This window comes from Podarcis gaigeae (genome assembly GCF_964106915.1).
Source record: "Podarcis gaigeae genome assembly, chromosome: 15".
NCBI lineage: Eukaryota > Metazoa > Chordata > Lepidosauria > Squamata > Lacertidae > Podarcis > Podarcis gaigeae.
This window is the reverse complement of record NC_139692.1, coordinates 33,531,412-33,557,749: the sequence shown is the minus strand read 5'-3', so window position 1 is coordinate 33,557,749 and position 26,338 is coordinate 33,531,412. Positions and strand designations below refer to the sequence as shown.

General features: G+C 46.9%; 1 protein-coding gene across 1 annotated transcript in view; it reads right to left on the bottom strand.

Annotated features, from left to right (window-relative positions):
• Positions 1-19,763: 19,763 nt before the first annotated feature.
• Positions 19,764-26,338, bottom strand: part of CUX1 (cut like homeobox 1) — a 259,810-nt gene continuing 253,235 nt past the window's right edge. Inside the window, exons 19-23 of the mRNA XM_083714295.1 lie at positions 25,474-25,557; positions 24,633-24,689; positions 22,604-22,684; positions 22,173-22,237; positions 19,764-21,459 (exon numbers count right to left, since the gene is read on the bottom strand). Coding sequence (XP_083570421.1) covers positions 21,399-21,459; positions 22,173-22,237; positions 22,604-22,684; positions 24,633-24,689; positions 25,474-25,557 — 348 coding nt within the window. The 3' untranslated portion in view covers positions 19,764-21,398. The remainder of the gene's footprint in view (positions 21,460-22,172; positions 22,238-22,603; positions 22,685-24,632; positions 24,690-25,473; positions 25,558-26,338) is intronic.

The following is a 26,338-nucleotide window of genomic DNA, read 5'->3' as shown; positions in this document are numbered from 1 at the left end:
TCGTCCCAAACCAGTTTGAATTCCATATTTTGATATGCGTTTCATAACCTTTGATCTGGCAATATATCGTGAATCATGGTGTGTGTTTGTGTGTGCTGTGCAAAAATAATGAGTTGGGAAAATGTTGAAAACCAGATATCGCCCAGCTCTAGTTGGGGGTAACCCAAAGATCAGCAATTATTAGCTCTGCTCTTTATACATTCCTACACAAAGGCAACAACAACAACAACAACAACAACAACAACAACAACAACAACAACAATTTTGTACCATGCACATCTGACTGGGCTGTCTAACATAATAAGGTTCCAAGGTTGGGCAATGAGAGGTTTGGACACATGAGCTCACTATGGCCACTATGGGTTAAATCATCATTGCTGCAACTTTGACAGCAGACATGTGCAGCCCCAGCCGCCCCAAGTTGTTTTGCCGCCTGAGGCAAATAACAAGATGCCCCTCTCCCTCCATGTACAGAGGCTGACAATGGAGTCTTAGTTCAACATCCAGGGCAGCCAAGGTCAGGAGTGTAATTTAGGGGCCCACTGTGGCACACATAGCTTTGATCACCAACAGAGAGAAATGGGCAGGAGACTCAGGAGCAACAGCTGGAAGTTGGGGTGTGTGCCTGCTTCAGGCCCCGGCACACCTCCCTTGCCAGAGCAGTTTCCTCTGTCTATCTAATGATAGGGCTGGACCACCTGAGTGCAGGTGATTATGCTCCTTTCCACCCTATGAAAAGTGCCACCTGCTGATGGCTGCCGTGCGCTTTCATGCACTGCCTTTCCATTGTATCCCCAGGGTGGAATTCTGTGAAGAGTAAAACAGATTCAAAAGGAATAAAACAGCTCCTCTCGCGCACACGGCCCTGTCGTGGCACCGAAGCAGGAGGTGTAAAACCCCGTAGAGAGCTGTTCTCTGGGCAGACTTGGATGTGTTCCCTTAATTAAAAGGGTCGCTCGCAAGCACCCGTCGCAGAATCACCTAGCAGTGCTAATGGAGCACTGGGGAACGAGCCACGTAGACAGAGTGAGAGAATGGGGGGACGGGGACAGAGGGGCAGGCAGGATTCGTAACAACCTCCAGCAAGGAAACCTTAGCTGCTGCGACACTCTGCAAATCTATAGATGTGTAGTCTTCTTCCCCTTACCCCTATTTCACTAGATAATTTTAATTTTTTGTGGGTGGGGAATGCGCAAAACCCTTCTTTAAAAGTTGAGTAGCCAGAGCAGTTTCCTGACGATGGTGATCGTGAATTGAGGAGAGCACACGACGCCCTGCTGAAGTGGGCACTTATCCATTGCCAGAAATGCTGAGACCCCTGGCTAGGACCAGGGGTCAAATCCCTACTCAGCCATTAAGCCTACTGGATGGTCTGGGGCCAATCACTCACTCTCAGCCTAGCCTCCCTCACAGGGTTGTTGTGAGTATAAAATGGGGAGGAGGGGGACTATAGGGAGGAGAAGGGCAACCCAGTCAGATGGGCAGGGTATAAATAACAAAATTATGATGATGCTGATGATGTACGCTGTTATGTACTGAAGTTCTCACCTTGGGCCAGCAGGGGGATACTGTAGATAGTTTTCACTCAGGTCCACATATGCAAATAAGGGATTGAAAGTGACGTTCAGTGATTGGATAGTTACAGAAAGTTGTTACAGTTGCGTTGTACTGGAACTCTATATAAGCAGGCTGGCTGAACCCTTCAGTTCAGTTCTGTTCTGGCCTGTGAATAAACAAGAGCTGTTTGAAGAATCGCTGTGTCGTCTGATATGTCCACCCACAACTTAACATACGCCACCTTTGGCTCCTTGGAGGAAAGGTGGGGTATAAATGCAACAAACAAACACGCCATGTGCCCTGTTTTTCAGAGGATGTTCCTCTACTAGAAGGGCTGCCCAAGCCACAAGGATGTAGCCAGCTAAGGCCAAATTGACACCATGCATTTAAAGTGCTCTGTTAGCACTTTAAGCAGACATGGCTTCCCCAAAGGATTCTGGGAGCTATAGTTGTTAAGTGCTATAGGAATCCTAAGGTCTCAAATATAGAATAAATGTTGATAATTGCACGAGGTAAACACACATACATAAGTAAATAAACCACATGTCTAAAATAATAAAGGAGAGCAATCCAAAAGCCATCTTGGCTTTCCTAAAGACTCTAAATATTTCCTCTGCCTCCTTAATCCTCCTTGCCTGAGAACACATAGGCAGATAGCAGTCGGGGAAGTTCCTGAAGGGATTCCTCTCCTTTGTATTAATTGTCATGAACCTCCTTTGTATTAATTGTCATTGTTTGCCCAGATGCTCTGCATTGAGGGATGTCTCTAACGGGCATCCTGATTGTCTTATCAAATGCTAACGTTTTGTGTAAACTGTGTCTGGAACTATGTACGGTAAAACTTACCGTAGCTAAATCCTCAGGATTATCACACCTTGGCTTGCCTGAGCCACAGTAACCCCACCTTATGTGTGATGTAATTTCTGATGGTTTGTAGAGGGGATGTCCTCCTCCACACCAAAATGCAAACCCTTAAAAGAGATGTTGCTTCTTGGTTCGGGGTCTCTCTTGCCTCCTTGCTAGAAGGGGGGAGGGAACTCAGTTGCCACAGAAAAATAAAGGTCTGCCTTGCTTTCCACTGCATCCTGCCTCCATCCATCTGACCGATCATGGACTTAGGGGACTCAGTCCCTTGGAAAGTTGGGTAGCAAAAGCCAACCACCCCTATTTTTTCTATATCAGTTTGGACTTGAAAGATGTTAGGCCACCCCCTCATAGCCTCACAGTGCTAATTCCCAGAGTGGTTTAACAACCGGTCCCTTTTCCCAGCAAACTCTAGGAATGTTGCTCTGTAAAGGGAACAGGGGTCTCCTAACAGCCCCCAGCACGCTTTGCAAACTACACTCCCTACTTTTCTTTTTTTTTTTAAAGTGATATTAGAATGTTTTAAATGTCTGGTGGCCTAAGTCAAACTCAAGAGGAGACCCACCTAAATTAATGGCCATGGGTACCTTTAAGCCACTGGTCCCATCACCTCCTGGCAAAAAGAAGGGGAAGAAATGGAGGTAGTGAGAGATTTTACTATCTTGGGCTCCATGATCACTGCAGTGTTGGAGATAAGCAGTGTCCAGTGCACAGCGGAATGATGAAAAGTACGTGCCAACATGCTCTATATTACTTTATTTACACTTCAAAGCTGGTAATTTACAGAAAAACATCTTCCCTCTGCCGGAGCAGAGAAAGGCATCCTCTCTCCTCTAAAGCACAGAGAGAATCAACACACTGAACTGCAAAGAACAGTGAAAAAACAGGAAACCAGTGTACGTCACATCCAGTCTCCTTTCCCGTGAGAAAACCCAACAGCACTTGACTGTGGAATGTAAACATTGTCTTGTGACAAGCACTTCGCTGCTCAGTGAAGGAAGCAGAAACCAACATCCTCCCCCTTTCTGTGAACATCACTGGGCAGCGTGTTCGTACAATATCAGTACAAACCCAACTTCTGCACATAGGTATAGTGTTGATCCCTTGATACAATCTTGGACAATACATCAGCAGGAATTTCATTATCTGGCATATAGGACACCGTTACGAGTCCCTTTTGAATACGTTCCCTAGCATGTTGCAACTTTAATTGCAAGTGCTTCGTGCTTTGCTTACAACCTTCAGAATTCAGCAAAGCCAAACATGCTTTGTTGTCCTGGTAAACCTGGATTGGACATTTGACAGGAATTTTCATGTCTTTGCACAATTGTAACAACCATTCACAATCCTTAAGTGAATAAGACAGTGCATTCAGTTCAGCTTCACAAGTACTTAAGCTAACTGTTGTTTGCTTCTTGCATGACCAATCAAATAGACCCTGATTGTACTTATAGCAAACTCCAGACGTACTTTTCCTGTCTGTAGTGTCACTTCCAAAACTTGCATCTGCAAATATCTCAAGACCACCAGACTTTTGATTGTTAAATCTCAGTCTGTAATGCATAGTGCCTTTCAAATACCGCGCTATGCGTTTCAGAGCTTTCCAATCCTTAACAGTAGGATTGTTGACTTGTCTGCTTAGCAAATTACAGCTAACAGCAATGTCTGGTCTTGAACATCTGGCAATGAAGTTTAGCTTGCCTAGCACACTTCTGTACAGTGTAGTATCAGAAAATGCTTCTCCAGTGTCATCTACCTGATAACCTGTTGTCATCGGTGTGTCTACAGGGTTAGCATCCATCAGGTTTAGTTTGCTTAACACATCAGCAACTTTACGTGACTGGTGTACTAGAATGTTACCATCTTGATCTCTCTCTATTTCCAGAGATAGGTAGTTGTTTACCTCACCAAGATCTTTTATGTCAAAGTGCTCTTTCAGTTGAGCTAGGGCGTTATTGTACATTGTGACATCTTCCCAAAAGAATAAAAGATCATCAACATAAAACAAACAATACAGTTTCTTTTGCCCCTCCTCTTTGACAAATACACATGGATCAGCTTTCCCTTGCTTAAAACCTAGAGAAAACAATACTTCAGTGAGTTTTGTGTGCCAACACCGTGCACTTTGTTTGAGACCATAAAGGGACTTCTTCAGAGCACAAACAAATCCCTGTTTTACCTGTACGCCATCAGGTGGAAGCATATAAAGTGATTCATCTAGAGATCCGTACAGAAAAGCTGTATTCACATCATGGTGACTAATGTGTAGATTTTCCTCTGCAGCTAGCTTGAGCATAAGCCTAATGCTCTCATACCTCACGGTGGGTGAGTAGGTCTCGTGATAGTCTTCACCTGGTACCTGTGCAAAACCTCTGGCTACCAATCTGGCTTTGTGTCTGACTATCTTGCCATTTTGATCTGTCTTCGCTTTGAAGACCCATTTGCTTCCAAGGAGTTTCATTCCTGGAACTACTGGAACAAGGTCCCATGTTTTGTTCCTTTCCAAGGAATCAAGCTCAGCCTTCATGGCATTTAACCATGGCTCAGCTTCCTTTGAATCTAAATCCTGGATTTCTTGGAAACTTGAAGGTTCAAACACCTTCTTGGTGCTTTTAACAGCTGTTACTGCTATCTTAGCAAACTCATCAGCAAATCTCTTTGGAGGTCTGCCTTTTGTTGCTCTCTGTGACCTGCGAATTAGCCTTAAGTCTTCAACACTCTCCTCTTCCTTCTTAGGAGAAAAGTGACCTATTGTGAACAATGGTTCCTCTAATTCTTGATCAGAGCTTTCAGAGGGTCGCATAGAGGCTTTCGCACTCTTGAAATCCTCTGAATCACCCGATTCAGTTTCAGACTCAGAATCAGAACCTTCATCAGTGGGTGTGGGTTGTTGCGGTTGCTTTTGACTATCCTCAGTTTCATCACTGTCATCAGGATAACATTGGAAAATTCCCACATTCTCCCCCCACTTGGCATTGTACTCAACACTTCTTGTGAGCTTAATTGCCTTAGAGTCAGTCATCATTATTCTGTAAGACCCTTTCTGATAACCTAGAAAGATACCATGCAATCCACGCTTGTCTAACTTGGAGCTTTGTGGTGAGTGAACCCACATGTCAGAACCAAAAATTTTCATGTGTTTGATGTATGGCTTCTTGCCAAACATCTTCTCATAGGGGGTACAACCAATCGCTGAAGATAACCTGCGATTATAACTGTAAGTGAAACATGAGAGAGCTTCGGCCCAATAACTCTCTGGAAGATTGGCATCATGCAGCAAGGTTTTTAACCCTTGAAGCAATGTCTGATTTGCTCGTTCCGCAAGTCCATTCTGCCATGGCGAGCGAGGACTAGACAAATCGTGTTGAATTCCTTTCTCAGTCAGAAAAGCTTCAAACTGCTGAGAAGTGAATTCTCCCCCGCGATCACTGAAAAGAGTCTTTACCTTCTTACCATGCACATTTCCCAACCAAGCACAGAATTCCTTGAACCTTGGAAAAGCCTCTGATTTCTGCTTGAGATTGTACACATAAATATACCTGGAAAATGCATCAATGAGAACCATGAAGTACCTGTTTCCACCCAAAGAGGGCGCTAGTGGTCCAACCAAATCAGCATGAACAACCTGGTATGGTTCTGTAGCTTGCCTACTAGACACCTTACCTTTCGCAGCCATTTTTACCTTGTTTGCTGCGCATGCCTTGCACTTCATGTGGTACCTGCAGGGTTTAATAGTCATTCCTTCAACCAAGGCAGGCATTTTAGATACTGCCTCAAAATGCAAATGACCAAATTTTCGATGAAAATCGTGAATACATTCTGCATGCAAACTTTTGTTAGAACCTGCAATGCAACAAGTGTCATCCTGCACAACATCATCAAAATACAAAACATACAAACGATCAACATATTCAGCATGCAATACATAATCATTTTTCTTTGTGATGATGCACCTTTTGTTCTTAAAGGAAACGTCAATTTTCCGCTCATTCAGCTGTCCAACGCTGAGCAGATTATGCTTGGCATCTGGCACATAAAGCACATCCTGTACCGATAAGTCCAAACTGTGAAGAACAACAGTTCCGTAGCCTTTACTGGGAATTGTGTGGTCATCCGCCTGGTGAATCGCACCTTCCTGCGGTGTAAAAGACACGAACAGTCGCTTATCGTTGCACATGTGGTGGGTTGCAGCCGAATCAACAACGAAGAAAGATCTAGACGTCTTCTGGACCTCTGCAACCTTTGGAGTGAAGCGTGAGACCATTGCCTTGTGCTGCGTTGTCCTGGACACCGGACCTTTGCCTTTGCCTCGGCCTTTTCCACGCGATGAGCTTTCGCTGCGCTGCTCTGTCTTGGCCCTGGGATATCTGCATTCCCTCTTCATATGGCCTAGACGTCCACACGTGTAGCATTTCACTGCCTTCAAAGCTTTGGCGCCATCTGGTGGTTCCACTGCACTATGGGATGACGTCTGTGAAGTCTCCCCCTTGCCCATGCAGCTATCACCCTGGCGGTCTGCTCCATTCAGAATCATGGCAGTATCACAGGCTACTGTGAGTTGAGCATTTGGCTGATTGGCATCAAATTCCCCACTTGCCTCATCCAGCCTTCTGCAGCTAGCCATCATGACTTTGGCATTAGCCTTCTGCGTCATCTCTGCTGCTTTAAATCAGGCTGCTTTATACATGCTGCGTCTGTGTACAGCTGCTGCTGCTTCATTCCAAAAGCAAGTTCAAAAGTACTTTCAATTTCCAGCCTCTGCCTGTGAGCCTGTGCCTTTCTGCTTAACTGCTTTGCTTATCTGCAGCTGCTTCAAACCGCATTCCAAAGGCAAGTTCAAAAGTGAAAGTTCTCTCTGCTGTCTTAAATTCATGCTGCGACACTGCTGCAGCTGCTTTACTTTCGATTTCCCCCAGCATAGGAAAAATTTATCCTTCTAGCCTTTTGCCTGTGCCACGGCAAAACCGGCTATAAAAGTTCAAAGTCCAGCCATAAAGCCATTAATTAGAAGCTGGCAGGCTGCCCGGAGCTATAGCACATACCTCATCAAATCATCTTGACGCGCAGAGATATCGTCCGATCCGGCCCTCTGCATTCCGATCCTTTGCCGGCACTCCAATTCTTTGCTCCTTTGTTCCTTTGCCAGGAGCCCGACTTCTGGAGTCCATTCTCAAAACACTGCGTTGTTCTGGGCCCGGAACCAAATGTTGGAGATAAGCAGTGTCCAGTGCACAGCGGAATGATGAAAAGTACGTGCCAACATGCTCTATATTACTTTATTTACACTTCAAAGCTGGTAATTTACAGAAAAACATCTTCCCTCTGCCGGAGCAGAGAAAGGCATCCTCTCTCCTCTAAAGCACAGAGAGAATCAACACACTGAACTGCAAAGAACAGTGAAAAAACAGGAAACCAGTGTACGTCACATCCAGTCTCCTTTCCCGTGAGAAAACCCAACAGCACTTGACTGTGGAATGTAAACATTGTCTTGTGACAAGCACTTCGCTGCTCAGTGAAGGAAGCAGAAACCAACATGCAGATGGTGACAGCAGCCACGAAATTAAAAGACGCCTGCTTCTTGGGAGAAAAGCAATGACAAACCTAGACAGCATCTTAAAAAGCAGAGACATCACCTTGCCGACAAAGGTCCGTATAGTAAAAGCTATGGCTTTCCCAGTAGTGATGTATGGAAGTGAGAGCTGGACCATAAAGAAGGCTGATTGCCGAAGAATTGATGCTTTTGAATTCTGGTGCTGGAGGAGACTCTTGAGTGTCCCATGGACTTCAAGAAGATCAAACCTATCCATTCTTAAGGAAATCAGCCCTGAGTGCTCACTGGAAGGACAGATCATGAAGCTGAGGCTCCAATACTTTGGCCACCTCATGAGAAGAGAAGAATCCCTGGAAAAGACCCTGATGTTGGGAAAGATGGAGGGCACAAGGAGAAGGGGAGGACAGAGGACGAGATGGTTGGATAGTGTTCTCGAAGCTACCAGCATGAGTTTGACCAAACTGCGGGAGGCAGTGGAAGATAGGAGTGCCTGGCATGCTCTGGTCCATGCAGTCACGAAGTGTCGGACATGACTAAATGACTAAACAACAACAACCTTTAAGCCACCAATGGGCCTAGGATTTAATGCAGTGTTTCCCAACCTTGTGCCTCCAGATGTTTTTGGCCTACAACTCCCATCATCCCTGACCACTGGTCTTGCTAGCTAGGGATGATGGGAGTTGTAGGCCAAAAACATCTGGAGGCACAAGGTTGGGAAACACTGATTTAATGGACAGCAAACCAAGTCCAATTTGAAGATAAATAACCCTAGGGACAGGCATGTCCAAAGTCCATCTAGGGGGCCTAATCCGGCCCGCTGGTCGATTTAATCCAGCCCCTGTGGCAGTATATGTCCTGGAACAAAATCCTAAAAAAAGCCCTCACACATGTTCACTTCATCAAATCTGGCCCTCTTTGAAAAAAATTTGGGTACCCCTGCCCTAGGAAGAGAGAGTGCTTTCTGCAAAAAGATTTGGCCCCAGGGGGCTTCTTCTGGACTGATCACAGCACTGCCTCTGGCTCCCGGGGGGCCGCGGGGCTCAGCCATCAAGAGCTGCTTTGCACCACACAGGCCTCCCCATCTCTTTGCGGCCTGTTGACAGTTTCACTGAGGAGTGTGTTTATGGGAACTACAAGGACTCCAGTTTCCACATTATGTGGTTCGTTTACTCTTAACCGCCTTAATGAGAACAGATTTATTTCTCTCTCACTTTCTTTTTTTGCTGGGGAGGAGTAAATATTTCAGTGTTGAGCGGAAGAAAAGCCTGTGAGACCCGTCTCCCAGGAAACGCCATAAACAGCAAAGGCGCAGACAAGTCTTTCCATATGGCCTTGGCAGCTTTTGTTGCTGTCTGCCCATAGTCCAACGGCGAATCCAACAGGGAAGGAATCGTTTTTTAAGGCAGGGAGTTGCCAACTGGTCCCTTCCAAGACGGTAGCTCTAAACCCTTCCTGTAGGCCCCAAATCCTTGGCCAACTACCATTTGTGGTAAGGGAACGGTTCCAGGCGTATTTCCCCGCCTCACAGTTCATGGAGAAGCCAGTCAGAGGGAGCTGAGAGGTGAAGCAACTGCTTCAGGAAACGGATTCCAGAAGGGAATTTCCCTGCCTCTTCTGCACTGTGCCTGCATAGCTCATTCTATTCAGAGCAACTGGGTGCCATTTTGAACTCTACTTTCAGGTGCAAAAGTGCCTGAGGTCAGAACAGGCTAACTGAGCTGACAATTATGTCATATAAGCACACACGTCTCAAAATTTAGCAAACTTTGTAAGTCGCCTTACATGAGTGACAAATAACGGGAGTGTTGAGTTGCTTCCACACAAATCCTTTATTCTGGAATTGCCACATTTTGTTCACTCATTGTTTACAGAGTCGACACATGGCATGGCGGCATGAGGACCTGAGGCAATTGGCTTATCATGCCTCATAGGTGGAGGCACTGTTACAGATAGGTAGCCGTGTTGGTCTGCCATAGTCAAAACAAAAAAAATTCCTTCCAGTAGCACCTTAAAGACCAACTAAGTTAGTTCTTGGTATGAGCTTTCGTGTGCATGCTCACTGTATCTGAAGAAGTGTGCATGCACACGAAAGCTCATACCAAGAACTAATTTAGTTGGTCTTTAAGGTGGAGGCACTGTTAGGAATCATGAGTCTCATAAATAGCATGAGCCTTCAGAGTGCCCCTGTCTCACCAATGAGAGGATGTTTGTATTTAATAAGATGATTCCACAAAAGCAACTTCAGCCTGAAATGTAAACCATTATTATCATCCAAGTACAGTGGTACCTCAGTTTAAGTACTTAATTCATTCTGGAGGTCTGTACTTAACCTGAAACTGTTCTTAACCTGAAGCACCACTTTAGCTAATGGGGCCTCCTGCTGCCGCCGCGCCGCCGGAGCCCAATTTCTGTTCTTATCCTGAAGCAAAGTTCTTAACCTGAAGCACTATTTCTGGGTTAGCGGAGTGTGTAACCTGAAGCATATGTAACTTGAAGCGTAAGTAACCTGAGATACCACTGTATGGGGTGCATAGAATCACTGATCTAACTTTTACCAGGGAAGGAAAAATGCCGAGCAGCAGGGGAAAGGCTAACCAGAAGCAAGTGAGTCTAGCAGCCAGAAAGAGTAATCACTTCAATGTTTAGGTCAATGAATTATGTGTTCCAGTTCACCAGTAGTTCCAGAGAAGATTTTATAAAAAGCTCAGGAGTTTTAGAGGGTTGACTCATACTCATAGACATACAGGGCTGCCTCAACATGATCTGGATGATAAATTCTGGGTTTCACCCAAATTGGTCTGATTCGGTTCTAAATCTGGGAATTTGTCTGATATCCCATTGATATCCCACCTTTTTCTCCAAGCAGCTCAAGGTGGTTTGCAAGGTTTTCCTGCTCCTTGTTCAAGCCCCACAACAACCCTGTGAGGTAGATTAGGTTGAGAGGCAATTAACTACCAAGGATCAGCCAGTGAGCTTCATGGCTGATTGGGGATTTGAACTCTGGTCTCTCCCAGGTCCTAGTTCGACACTCTAACCACTGCACCAGACGGACCCCCAGATCTGGTGCACAGCCCTCTTGTAAAGACTCTGAACAATCCTGCATTGCGGGGGTTAGACTAGATGACCCTTGGAACCCTTCCCCCTCGACAATATATGAATCTAACACATTTATCAGGCACTGTCAGAGCCTCCACTTCCTCCAGTAGTGCATAATATACATCACTCTGGACAGGGGAATCATGTTAGCTCCTGCATGGAATTCCTTCTATATAGAAAGCCCATAATTTGTTAATTGATTCTTGGTATAAAAAAAAAACAAGTGTCACTAATGTATTATTCTTGCTACTGCTGGAAGATTTCCAGCTGAGTCTGGAGCCACCTGATAAGAAGTGGAGCTGGTGGCGGCAGGGAGCAGACTGGAAAAACACATCTTTCTCCTCCCTGCTCCCTGCCACATAATTTGTCAATACTAATTACAAATGAACAATAATCAAATTGGGAAATGCTGACATGCAGGAGGACACCCCCACCCCCCGCTTTGAGGCACTCTCTGGAGATCACTGCTTTCCCCCAAATACATTCAGCAAAATTAATTCTCTCCAAGCTTCTGGACTCCCTCAGAAGGTGGTGGCCTCTCTCTTTCACTGGAGGTTTTTCAGCAGAAGTAGGATGGCCATCTGTGAGGGATGCTTTAGCTGAGATCCCTGCATTGCAGAGAGTTGGGCTAGATGACAGTCAGGGTCCCTTCCAACTCTACAACTCTAGGGTTCTATGAAAACCAGGAAGAGGGATTAGGGGTAATGCCAAAATGCCACCCAAATGAGCATGGAGAGAAGCGGCATCTTAACCTCTCTTGTCCCCGTTGACCAGGCACTGGCAAACTTGGCCCTCCAGATGTTTTGGGACTACAACTCCCATCATCCCTGTCCACTGGTCCTGTTAGCTAGGGATGATGGGAGTTGTAGTCCCAAAACATCTGGAGGGCCGAGTTTGCCTGTGCCTGCTTGCCTATGTCTTGCTCCTGAGTTTTCCAGCCCACGGCAACAGAGCCACAGAACAGGACACTGGTCCTTCCTCTGAGGAGTCCCTGCCCACCCGGACCCTCTGCATGAGCAGGCCAGAGGCTTCTCTGCATCTCTTCGGTGCAAATAAATGATTACATTTTGAGTGCAAATGCAAAATCTGCTCTTTGTCACGGATGGAAAGGGGGAGGGAAAGAAAAATGGTGAGGTGCACAACTCTGAGCTGCTCAAGGCAAGAAAGACTCAGAGGGAGACCTGCTTTCTGTGCTTGGCTCAGAGAGGCCTGTAATGTACAATGGGCAACTGACTCAAATGGCACTTTCTTGGCAGCCTGTCAGTATGAGAAGATGTGAAGTTATCAATAGTGCGGATGTGTGCACTGATGTATCCTGCGTGGGTGGGTGGTTTTTTTTTTTTTTTAAGGGTTGTATTCCACATTGCACTGAAGAGAATGTTCTGCCAGCACAAGTATTTCTACCTCCTCCTTTCATTGGAGGTTTATAAATGGAAGTTGGATGGCCACCTGCCAGGGATTGTTTGATTCCTGGTTTGCTAGCGTCAGACTAGATGACCCATGGGAGTCCCTTCCAACTATACAAGTCTATGATTTCTTGAGCAACAACACACTCCACCCTTCTCTCGCCTCACCCCAATCTGTTTTCGGCTTCCCTTGACCCACCAAAGCAGATTTGGGGACGGCGAGGATTTGGGGAATCTCCAATAATATCCAGCAGGGGACATTCCCAGGCTTTCCATTTGCATGGAAAGCCTGTGTTAAACCATTTTTTAGGCAGAGATGGCCCCCTACATCCCTGCGCAGCCACAAAGCTTCCTCCGAGTGACCTTGGACCATCCACTCTTTTAGCTTAGGGTTGTTGCAAGTATCATCTCATGCTTGCTGTCCCCAGGATAAATCCCAATTCCTGGTTTTGCCTGCTTGTTTCAGTTAGCAGGCTAATCCCTAACGCTGGCCCCGGGATTTTAAAATTCCAGTCTGAAACGCAGCGCATGTTTTGAGCTGCAGAAACATCCTTTACTGCCGGGAAATACTTAAGTCGTGGAAAGCAAGAAGCCGGCAGCTGCTTCAGGCAGAGACGGGTGGGTGCGATGCTCATTCACCTAACGCTGCTTTCATAAAAGAGGCTCCCTTTCCCCACTGACTGTGTGTGTCTGTGTGCAGTGATTAAAATAAACTGGCTGTGCAAGCAAGGTGTCTGCCCCTCCCTGCACAGCCAGTTCATGGTTTCAAATGGGTTCCCATAGCCACAAATGGATGCATCCACCGGGCCCAGGGAACTGAACCGATCGATGGCCGAGTTCAAATATAGCTGAATGAAACCAGCACAGCACTTACAAGAGGAGGGCAAAGTCACTTCCAGAACAACGGCAGACCAGGGAGAGCACTTTCCTTGCGCATCAATGGAGGCAGCAGCACTGATGCCTCAGGGGAGCAGGGTCCCCCACCCAGTTAAGGGCGTGTTTTGTGCCGGGTAAACCAAGGAAATGAAAAAAAAAGAAAGACTGACTGTGCATGTTGGGCAAAATGTGTGCAACTGTGTGTGTGGAACTGTAGCGTTTGAGGAGCCGTTTTTGACCTGCTTTTTTGGGCTGAGAAGCCAGGCATCAATTCTTGAGAGAGAAATGGGGGTGCGATAGAAAGCTTGTAGCTCAGATGGTTTGAGGCAGATGTTTTGGACTACAACTCCCATCTGCCAGGTAGTCCAAGTAGGTGCTAGGTTGGCAAAGACTGTTTTAAGGAAAGATTTCGCCCAGGAAGCAGACCGAACCGTGTGCATTTTGCAGTATGTTGGCTTCGATGGAGCCAACGGGTGCCTTTGCAGCATTTCAGTGGACATGTGGTTCCTGCGACAGAACTTGTCATTGCCCCACGGAGGAGTTGGGTCTTGGTCAGGGCTCCAGCCAGCCTGGATCAGGAGGGGTGCCAGGAGTGTGGAGTGGAGAATGAACTATGACTCCTTGCCCAAGGCCCTGCTGGAGGAACACCTGCTGAGATCTCTTCTGTGGAACTCCTTAAAGGCACAGGAGCCCAAGGTCTCTAACACCTGGCCACTCTACTTGCAGGTGGTGAGAGGAGTGGCCACAAGTGCCCGTGGCCCACAGTGGCATCAACTCATATTTTGGCTGTGGACCGCTTCCCATAAAGGCTGGTCAGTGGATGGGGGGGCGGGGGGCAGGCGGGGCTGAACTTCAGTGGTGGAATAAATGATGCTTCATATGCAAGCAGTTCTAGGCAGGTTCCTATCTGATTAAGAGAAACCCAGGTAGCTGAACTGCAGATAAATCTCCACCTGCTCCTAATCGGAGCAGGTCGCAATCAGGGGCTCAGTGGGTGGACTCTGCCTAAGCCAGGGGTCAGCAATCTTTTCCAGCCATGGGCCGGTCCACCGTTCCTCAGACCATGTGGTGGGCCGGACTATATTTTGAAAAAAAATATGAATTCCTATGCCTCACAAATAAACCAGAGATGCATTTTAAATAAAAGCACACATTCTACTCATGTAAAAACACGCTGATTCCCGGACCGTCCGCAGGCCGGATTTAGAAGGTGATTGGGCTGCATCCGGCCTGCGGGCCTTAGGTTGCCTACCCCTGGCCTAAGCCATATGGAAGGCCCATGACCCCTGCCTGAAACCATAGGGAGCTATGGCCAGACAGCAAGGACAATATGGAGCTAGATAGACCCTAAGGCAGCTTCATATGTCCCTATATTGCTTGTGGACGTCAGACACCCCTCATTGATGAGCTTCCCCCCTGCAGATTTATCCTTGACTGTCAGTCTGCTTCCCTTTCCGAGGGTGGGGCAGTGAGGGTTAACTTCTGACTTCTCTTGGGTTTCCTACTGTTACATTACATGTTAGCCCATAGAAAGGATGGCTAAAATTAGCTTCCCAGCTTGTCCTCTCGTAACAGCCATGACTTCCGGATAGTCTCAAAACGAATCCCCTGCAAAGGCAACTGATTCCTCCTGCTATTTTTATGACCATGCGTCAGTTTAAGAGACAGAGAGCAATCTATTAATGTGAGATCGTGATGAAGACTGATGTTGCAATGCTGACTTCTTCAAATTGTTTGTGAACACAGCATATTGTTGATGGCTTCCCCAGGGAAAGTTTTACCCGGCTGTTCACCCTGCTGTTCCTGCAAAATAATCACATTTAGCTTGATATGGGATGGGAGGACCCTATCCCTCTCCCCTCTCCAAATGGTACAATTTTGCTAGCCTTGGGTTGCTTCTAGGCTCTTCTTTTTCTTTGGAATTTCCATCTTGCCTTCACACATTTTTATGGGTTGCCAGATTGTTTCAGTGCACTGTAACGAAATCCACAGCAGTTTTCTGCAGTAAAATATATTGCCACACCAACCCATCCAGTGGAAATCTACAAAGAGCTATCAAAACGTATCAGCATTCTTGTACCTTTAATTAAAAGTTTCTTGTTTGCAGGCGCCAACTGCTTTTATTGCTTCCTTTTGCTGTCTCCAGAAGCAACATAGTGAGCCTCCGGGGGTGAAGTCAAACAGCTGTGTTAGCAGCAGTGAAGTGACCTTTCTGGGGTGCAAGCCTGGGCAATGTGTATGGAGGTCCTGCTTTGCCCAAACAACAAGACCCCCCCTCTTGGCCTTGCTGATGTAGTCCAAATGAAAGCAGAGCAATACGTTTGGCACCAGTTTGGCTGCAGGAGTTGCCAGAAAGAGGCGTATGAGATACCATCCAACCATTTAGGGGCTCCCCTCTAGATTTGGGTAGGGTTTATTCCTTAGCCTTTTCTTCTCCCATTTAGGATCAGTGTTTTCCTTCTCCTAGATGGGCTACCTTCCCAGGTTGACGAGCCCCATCTGCCCTCACTTCCCTCTATGGCATGTGCAGGAACTGCCTCCTGGACCGTGGGACCCACTCCTGGTCTCATCCATTCAATCTGCGAGTGGAAGTGGCCCTTCTTTGGAAGTGCAGGTTGTGTCTGTCGGTAGGAGTGCCTTTTACTAGCCAAGGTTGGTCTACCAGCTGCGACTCTAACTAGAGAGATAATCTGTCACCCAGGTAATCCATGATTCAGAGAGATTATACATGCACTTAGTCAAATCTAGGTTTGACTACTGTAATTCATCTGCATGGAACCTTTGAAGACAGTTTGGAAACTTCCACTGGCGCAAAATGCTGCTGCCCAGATATAGGTGGCCTATAAAAGATTTATAAAATAAGTAGTGGAATAATAATTATTTTGCTTTCATTTCTTTTTTAAGCAAAACAAAGTCTTTTCTTCACCTGGCAGGAGCAATTAAGTGGGTCAATTAACTGATAGTGTGGCAATTGAGAAAGGCTGCATGTGTGAAATCACACAGCTGCAATCAACAAAAAGAAATCTCTAAAAATAAGGATCCTCAACTAGGAATCACTGGAAGGGATTTTTGCTGAACAGGGCTTGCTTGTGAGCAAGCATTATAGCAGGATCTTGGCCATGGAGAAGAACGCTCTTGGATAATGTAGAACTATATGAACTATATGAATATGTAGGAACTCTGCTTCCAGCTTGTTGTGGAAAAGCAGTGACTTGACTGCATTGTGATCAGATTTGTGGTCGGAGTCCCTCCCCCCCCACACCCGGTGGTAGCATTTAATGGAATTTTACCAGGAGGAGGAGAAATTCTCCAACAGTTTCTTGGGAGTGGGGTCACCATGAGTAGCCTCCTCTCCCCTTTCCTTTCCTTTTTTTGAATACTGCTGCTGCTGCAGTCTAGCCACCATTTCCCATGATAGATCACTATCATACCATTTTAAACAGTTATGGCCTCTTCCAAAGAATACAAATTCCCAAGGCTACAGTTCCCAGAGTCCCCTGGGAAGAGGGACTGATTGTTCAGCTACTCTGGGAATTTTAGCTCTGAAAGGGGACTAGAGGGGTCTCCTAACAACTTTCAGCAGCCATAACAAACTATAGTTCCCAGAATTCATTGGGGAAGCTGTGCCTGCTTAAAGTGGTACCGTAGTGCTTCAAAAATATGGCATGAATGTGTATTCCAGGATATTGTGGGTGCGTGGAGAATTGTGGCTGCCACATTTAAAAATGAAAAATGGTGGAGAGGAGACTATATGGAGAACATTTTGCAAAGTGGTCTAATTTTGCTGGGGGTGGGTGATAAATGGTGTGTGTGTGTGTGGAAATCTCAGAAATAGATTCTATATTTTTTTAGCTCAGCTCTAGGTTATAGTGTGGACGCAGCCTTGGAGATTTCGCACCTGTTTTTCGAAAACTAATTTTACAAAGTACCTTGAACATCACCCAATCTGACAGTCCCTTGCTAGGCAACTGATCTCCCCACTCTGCAGGTCTAAGGATGGTGAAGGTTTGCCAAGGAAAACAGACGCTGTTGATGCCAGACATCTCGGAGCAGAGTCACTTGTTGCAAAGTTATTTAGAAAGAGGAAATGGGATGATAAGATGCTGCAGCTAAGAGGAAGGGAGATCCTGCCCAGTAAATAGCCACATGGTGCTTCCAGTTTCCATTCCTCACTTTTCTCTGAGGCTGCTTTGCATCAGTCCTGTTTACAAGACGCAAGTCCTTCCTTAGAGCAGATTTCCTGAACTGTATTAAGTTCGGGTTTGCAGCAAAAAGTCGCATAAGGAAGACAGAGAAAAATAATAAAATGAAAGCTGCAAATGCTGCAATATGGCACATATTCTGGACATGTACATAATTTAGAAAATTATTGGAATATACAGTGGTACCTCGGGTTACAGACGCTTCAGGTTACAGACTCCGCTAACCCAGAAATAGTACCTCGGGTTAAGAACTTTGCTTCAGGATGAGAACAGAAATTGTGTGGCGGTGGCATGGTGGCAGCAGGAGGCCCCATTTGCTAAAGTGGTACCTCAAGTTAAGAACAGTTTCAGGTTAACAACGGACCTCCAGAACGAATTAAGTTCGTAACCTGAGGTACCACTGTATAGCAATGGACACTGAAGTATTAACTGGCCACACTTTGCCCAGGGATCCCTTCTGTTTACTGAATGGATATGTTAACGAAACGGTACCAATAGGATAGGGAATGGATGCAACAGCTTTTAACTGCTGTCAGAATAGTAATTATTTGTCAATTGGGGGGGGGGGGGATGAGAACATCATCCATGAGCGAATGGATAAGTAAAATCTGGGACACAGCATGGTTAAGTTTATTTATTTGGAGAGAACCAGAGAGGGCAGACAACAATAAAAGTCTTCATTGAGAAATGGAGTCTTTTTATGATATTACTTGGAACCTTCTGATAGTAATTTAGTAAGTCTGATTTTGGTATGGAAGTTTATACCTATATGTTTGGTTCTAGACATTCCCTTCTACCGTGGTACCTCTGGATGCGAATGGGATCCGTTCCAGAGCCCCGTTTGCATCTTGAAGTGAACACAACCAGCACCTGTGTGGGTCGCAATTCGCTGCTTCCACGCATGACGTCATTTTTAGCGTCTGTGCATGCGTGAGCGGTGAAACCTGGAAGCAACGCGCTCCATTACTTCCAGGTCGCCGCGGAGCGCAACCCGAAAACATTCAACCTGAAGCTACTTCAACCCAAGGTGCGACTGTACTTTTATTTTTTTTGGCTTTAGTTGCTGAGGGGATGGAGGCCAGTGCACAGGAACCAGAATAGCAGGACCCATCACCAGAACCAGAGGGGCTTCTGTCTCTATGAACACGGTGGCCTCTGAGGTGTAGGGAGCAGTGGAAGGGACACTCTAGGAGGCTGAGACAGACAAATGCCCATAGCCCAGGTGAGGCTCACTAGTTCTGCAAGAAGGGGTGCGATTCCTCAGCTGGAGTAGACTCCAGGGCAGGACAGGTGAGGGTCACTTGCATCATCAATCCTAGATGAGCATGCAATCAGCATGCAAAGTACAAAAGGGAAGCAGAGATGAGGTGCTGTGTCTGTTCAACTGCCCACATTGAGGGACCTTGGATGCTCCTGGACCTCTATGGGACTGTCCTTTGGGTTTGACTCTGGCCTGTATCCTGACTGCTGGACTTGGGCTTGGCTGCTTGGTTTGACCCTGAACTGTGTTTCCTGACCTGTGAACTTGGCAATACTGACTTGCTACCAGGTAGGCCAGGGTTTCAGGGCAATGAATCCCCTCTGTTTTGCTGAGGCTGACAGAGGATTGACTTTGCTTGTGGAGTCAGTGTGCTTTCTTAGTTCCTGTGGTTTCCAAAAGCACTGCTTATACGTTGGGAGTGGGGCAGCAGTAAAGTGGCAGTGGTGAAGAGAGAGTTAAGCATTCCTGCCTCTTCTCTGCTCTGCATCCCATTCATGGGGGAAAGGACTAGAACAGGGGTAGGCAACCTAAAGCCTGGGGGCCAGATGTGGCCCAATTGCTTTCTCAATCCGGCCCGTGGACAGTCTGGGAATCAGCGTGTTTTTACATGAGTAGAATGTGTCCTTTTACTTAAAATGCATCTCTGGGTTATTTGTGGGGCATAGGAATTCGTTCATTATTTATTTTCCAAAATATAGTCTGCCCCCCCACAAGGTTGGAGGGACGGTGGACTGGCCCACGGCTGAAAAAGGTTGCTGACCCCTGGACTAGAAGATGACCCTCTGTGTCCCTAAGAACTCTGCAATTCCACGATCTGTTGGGTTCCCATTCCATTCAGTTTCATGCCATCTGGGGTTGGTCTCTCGGCTCCCAAGCCAATTGGCTCAACTGCCTGCCATTTTTTTCCAGGCCTCCAACACTGACGCCCAACAGAGTACACGGGAGTCCAATTCATCTTCCAAGCATTTATTTCTACTGGAAAGGATTTTGCTTTGCAGGCAGAGGGAAGGGGGGGGGGGAGAGACCAATTTACGCACACCAGAAGCAGTTTAAATAATCATAGGAAGAGGAAAGGGGGGGGATAATTGGTTTCCCAATCTGCATCACCCACCTTCAACTACAAAATCAAACCTTTACTATGAAAACTCAATTTGGGGGATTTTCGGAGGCAGTTGAGAACACTGGTACATTTGAAATTGAAGAAACCGCTCCGAGAGGCTTTCAAAAGCCACAATCCATTTGACCACCACTTCTTCCCTCAACTGCATTACTCGATTAAACAACAGGATTGAACAACCTCTTAATTCAATAATAACAAGAAACAGGAAGGGAATTCTGCAACAGAAAGTTCCTGCCTACCACGCAAAAGGAAGAATGTTTACTGCAGCAGTTACAAAGCAGATAAGCCACCTTTCTCCCATGTTTGTTTTCCCAAGTTTGCTAAAGCCTCCAGCAAAACTATCCTTAAATCCCTCTACACAACATTATTTGGGTCCCTTTTTTTTTGCAGCAGGATTAACTGCTGCTTCACAAACAATTCCGTGGGGAAACCTGCCCTGCAGATGGATTGCAGCAAGGAGCTGTGGCTTCCCACTGTGGGCCCATTTCAGGAATATGTAAAACCAACACAAACCAGCCCTTGTGGTTTGCAGCACACTCTGCCAAGGGGGAAAATTTTGTTGCATGAGAAGCATTTCCAGTACTGTCAGGTGTGTACTGGTTCCTTCTCTTGCTCAACCAATGCAGCTTTTTCCATGTCCCAGAGCTGTTAAATTTCTTTTGTCAAAAAGCACAGGAGGAACCTCTGGCATCGAAGGAGCTGGCCAGTCTGCTGAAGTGCATTAAGACTCACAGGATTAGACTGTGCTTTGCAAGCCTGGCTTGGAGGTCTGGTTTGGAGAAACCAGGAAGTTTTCTAACAAGCCAGGCACACACATTCCCAAACTATGGTTTGAAGAATCAGGCAGTGTTGCATCTGAATGAAACCACTGGCTTCCTGTTGGCTTAAAAGGTTGTATAAAACCCCTCTGTGAATTAACTCCCAGTGCTAAGGCAGACTTAAATGTAAAATGTCTGGGAGCCTGGTTCAGACGTTCAAAATCCACATCCGTGGGGTGTAGCTGGACAAATCTGAAAAGAGAAGACTACCCATGGATGGAACTGCAGCTTCTGAGACGTAATTCTCAGACTGGAGTGCCTGCAGCTGTTTCTGCGGACAGCTTGAGTCAAGTTTATAATTTCTGTGTGAATTGATGAGTCCCCAAGAGCAGGCAAGGCATATCCTATTGAGCTGGGGAATGTCTGAACCAGCCCTAAATCTGCCGAATTTATAAGCATTTTTGACAGATAGTTACTGCTGGAGACAACCAAGGAGAAATCAAGTGCATCAGCTTGAGTCAGCTTTGCGAAACTGTTGTATCACTCTCTAGATATTTTTTTGCCTCCAGCCTGAGCCTGTGAACAACGTTGTCCTTGAAGGAGAAGGAATAGGGGCAGAACAGCACTGGGATTAAACCTTTCTGGGCTGGAAATGGAATTGGCTCCAGTAAGGGGGGGTGGGGGGCGGCGGTTTCTAGTCAGGGCCTTCATTGCCACATATCCCCGTTCTCGCCGTTCTCGTGGAACTTGTGCAGGTGGTCGGCATATCTGAAAGAGAGGAAAGCAACCGGATCAGCACACCTTGGTGTGAATCTATATTGTGCCCCATAAAAGGCAGAGTGACAAAAAGCCAAGCCCCTGACCCTGACAGGCTGACCATATGAGGGGCAACACCAATAGATGATGGCAGGGGCAGTGGTGCAAGGTCAGGCCTTCCCGAGGATGACAGCATCCAGCACCAGGCCCCTTCTGCCCCACACATGGAGAGCAGAATCATATCTCTTTAAATAAATTTGGGAAGTGTCATTTAAGGGTACTGAGAGTGGATAGGAGACCATTCTCTTCCTCTCACAGAGATACAGCTCCCAAAGTTCCCTGGCAAGAGGAGTTGCTTCTAAACCACTCCGGGGATTTGCCCCTTCTTCTCTGGCAGGGAGGAGAGGGGGCAGCATTTTGTGGTTCGCCTCAAATGCCAAAATGTCTTGAACCGGCCCTGCCCTAGGGGGTTGTTCATATGTAGATGACCAAAGTTCAACATATGGATGTGGGTTGGTGGGGGGAGTACCGAGACGTGGGGCAGGAAGCGTGTCCGCCCCCGGACCTGCTTCAAACCGCCAGCGACGGATTGGCTCAACTGACTCGACACCTGCAGCCCTGATTTTCACATTTGCAGAGTGAAAGGCATGTTTGCAGAAGCTGAAGAAGCATCTACGTGGTAGACTGAAGGAGAGAACTGGGAAGGCGGCTCCTCAGATACCTACTTCTTTGCACAGAAGGCGGCACAGTCTCTGCCCACGCTCTCGCTCCAAGCCGTTTTGTAGAGAACCTGAGAAAGTAAAGGCAGTCTGTTAATTGTTCAACTGAGAGTGGGAACCCCCACCCCACCCCACAATGATCCTCTTTGCTCAGGTTCCCCCTGCAACATCCTTCCTGCGTCAACAGAGATTCAGGCTTTGAGGTCCAATCAAGTGGGTGCCTGGGGGTTTTGGGTTCCCAGTAACCGAAGGTATGCAAGCCACTGCGAGAGCCCTTTCTGGCTGGAGATAGGGGTACAAATGCTCTAAAACAAATAAAGCAACTTAAGGGCACCAGGTTTGTCAAGGCTGAACTACAGACTATTTCCAAAGGCAGGAGGATATCAGAGAGAGAGAGAGAGAGAGAGAGAGAGAGAGAGCGCAAGCCACAGACTTACCAGGAAAACAAGGCAATGCAAGAAAAGAGTGTAGAAAAAGGCAATTGTGCGGGCCGTTTTGTTGGAGAGGATGAATCTTCCCTGCAGGTGCACCAAAAGAAGACAGGGTTAGGCATAAGTACTCTCTTCAGAAAAATCAATAAATAAAAAATTCTGCCGATGAAAAACAAAATGTATGCCACCCTATACAAATTAGGCAAGTTCATTTATTATTCTTGTTCATATTTATTAAAATTTTATACCGCCCTTCATCTGAAGATCACAGGGTGGTTTAAAATATAACAATACATACCATCGTACCAAACGAAAACAATGCCCCTTCCTACCATACCATAGACTGTTGAATTAGCCAGAGGCCTGGGAGAAGAGGAATGTTTCTGCCTGCAACCTGAAGTTATGTAACGAAGGTGCCAGGCGAGCCTTCCTGGGGAGAGCATTCCACAAGTGAGGAGCCACCACTGAAAAGACCTATTCTTTTGTCTGTCCTGACTCTCCCTTGCTCAGATCCTTGGCTAGCACGGCTGGGTTCTAGTATTATGAGGTAGAGAAAACATCTCTCTGTCTACTTTCTCTGCACCATGCTTAACTGCTGCCTATAACTCAAACATGTTGCCTCCTCAACTTACTAGCCTATTTTTTAGGCGAAAAAACCTCAAATTTTGATTTTTTTTCCACATAAGAGAGTTGTTCCACTGCCCTTGATCATTTTACTTGCCCTTTTCTGAACCTTTCTCCCAGCTCTTTTTGAAGCGAAGTGACCAGGACTGCACACAGCATTCCAAGCATGGCTGCACACTATAGGTTCGCACCAAGTTATTAAGAAAGGGTTTGCAGGCTGTGGAGAGGTGCTGCCAGTCAGAGCAGGCGACAGTAAGCTAAGTGGACCAGTGGGCTGACTCAGGGAAAAGCGGCTTTGTGTATCCATGTATGAAGCAGGTCACAGCTGGTGCAAACTCTGCTGGCAACCAGCCCAGACCTCTCCGAACATCTGTTTCCCTCCTCTGGGTATTTCCAAAGCAACATGGGCTGCCAGTTCTGTCCAAACTATGGGACAGGATTGCCTTCAGAGGCAAATATGATCTTCCTGGCATGCCAGGCCTGGTGACATCAGTACACAAGGACGGCAGGGCAACTGGTGACGGCGCACACCTGTTGGGCCTCGCGTTTCAGTGCAGACACACACGGACATCAGCTGTGAAATAAGGGCTTGTCGTTCTTGGCCAGGCCAGGCCGGTCCCAGTGACCCACGGCCTTCTCTTCTCCATGCATGAGGAATGCACACTTGCTAACAACCGGGATCAAATTGACTTTATATAAACCTGTGATGTAGCTGCCTCCGGAAAACCACATCCCGTTCTGGTTGCCTCGTCTGAAAGTTGTCAGGAGACCCTCCCTATTCCCCTTAAGGTAAAGGTACCCCTGACCGTTAGGTCCAGTCACAGATGACTCTGGGGTTGCAGCACTCATCTTGCTCTATAGGCCGAGGGAGCCGGTGTTTGTCCGCAGACAGCTTCTGGGTCATGTGGCCAGCATGACAAAGCCGCTTCTGGCGAACCAGAGCAGCGCACGGAAATGCTGTTTACCTTCCCGCTGGAGTGGTACCTATTTATCTACTTGCACTTTGATGTGCTTTCAAACTGCTAGGTGGGCAGGAGCAGGGACCGAGCAATGGGAGCTCACCCCGTAGCGGGGATTCGAACCGCCGACCTTCTGATCAGCAAGCCCCAGGCTCTGTGGTTTAGACCACAGCGCCACCCGTGTCCCCTATTCCCCTTACCAAGTGACAATTCCCAGACAAGTTCCTTTTCCCTGGGAACTTTTGAGAATTGTAGCTCTGTGAGGGGAATAGAGGGTTCTCCTAACAACTCTGAGCATCCCTAACAAACTACAGCTCCCATCATTCTTTGGGGCGAAGCCATAACTGTTTAAAGCGGTATCACACTGCTTTCAATGTCTGGTGTGAATGTGGCCTAGGTCAGTGTTCCTCCACATCAGATGGGAGAGGACAGAGCGTCAGTGCTTGTCTTACCATGCTAAGAGTGGCCTTATCCCACGGGCTGAGACTCAGGTACTTCCTCTGGCGCTCCTGAGTACAAATGAACACAAAGCAGAGATAGAAAAGTGAAAGGAAAAACTGAAATCGGCCATGCCTCAACTGCAATGCCAACATCAGCCCATGATCTAACAAGCCCACTTAAATTTACCCAGTGCTTAAATGTGAACAGACTCGAGGTCAAGATGTTATTCTCCAAGCTTAGTTTGCCGTCTGTAAAATGGGCCCACTAATGCCTGCCTGCCAGCCGGGCATAGGGGCATCACCAGGGTGGCTGAGATTGCTGCTGTAGGAACACCGCATACCCCTAGAAGTGCTCTTGCAGTAATTAAAGTTAGTAATAATAGTAGTAACAACAACAATTTTATTCTTTACACCCCACCCATCTGGCAGGGTTGCCCCAGATAAACAAGATGTAGCTCAACAAGATGTAATGGGGGAAAAAAATAAAACAGTGGTGGAGCACTGGTTGAAGGTGGCTGATAGCCATCACCTAGGAAATGTAGTACAGTCGTACCTTGGAATTTGAATGACTTAGTTGCCGAACATTTTGGCTCCTGAACAATTGAAGACCAGAAGTGATTGTTCTGGTTTTTGAACATTCTTTTGGAAGCTGAACATCTGGTGGGGCTTCCACGGCTTCCGATTGGCTGCAGGAGCTTCCTGCAGCCAATCAGAAGCCACACCTTGGAGGTCAAACGTTTTGGAAGTTGAACGGACTTCCGGAACAGATTCCGTTCAACTTCCAAGGTACGTCTGTATTTCTAAGCCCTTCTTTCCCTTCCCTCCCGCAGCTCCATACGAGAGCCTCTCTTACCTTCCTGCTGAAGGAGGCGAAGGGGTCCAGGCGCTCTTCATACTGGGTGGAGTAGCGGAGCTCAGTGTCGTCACTGCCACTGCCCTAGAAGAGACCCAAACACGGAAGTCAGGGTGAGGCTGTGGATGCGTGTTTGCTCCCAGATGTGTGGAAGCAGTCGTCACAAAGCTACTGCCTCACTTTGAATGCCATGGTTCTTTCAGAGCTGTTGCTCAGCAGCAGAGCAGCTGCTCTGCATGCAGAAAAAGTCCCAGGCTCAATCCTTCTCTGGAGGAAGCAGAAAGTTAGTGCAGATTGGGGAGGGGGGGACATTTAGCAACCTAAGCGAGCAAGTAGGTGCATGTCTTTGTGCACGACAGAGCGGGAGGGAGATTCAAGCTTCACTGCCTGCCCCAAATCAAAGCATCTAGGGCATGGGTAGGAAAACTAAGGCCCGGGGGCCAGATCCGGCCCAATCGCCTTCTAAATCCGGCCCACGGATGGGCCAGGAATCAGTGTGTTTTTACATGAGTAAAATGTGTCCCTTTATTTAAAATGCATCTCTGGGTTATTTGTGGGGCCTGCCTGGTATTTTTACATGAATAGAATGTGTGTTTTTATTTAAAATGCATCTCTGGCTTATTTGTGGGGCATATTAATTTGTTCATTCCACCCCCCCCAAAAAAAATATAGTCTGGCCCCCCACAAGGTCTGAGGGACAGTGGACCGGCCCCCTGCTGAAAAAGTTTGCTGACCCCTGATCTAGTCCCCAAAGGGCAAGCAAACTTTCCCCAGTGTGTCACCAAGAAACTAGTGTGGTTCCTGCTAACTAGGCCACCTTTACAGTTCTCTATTTCAAGGGCTATCAGAGGAAAAGCACTCTATT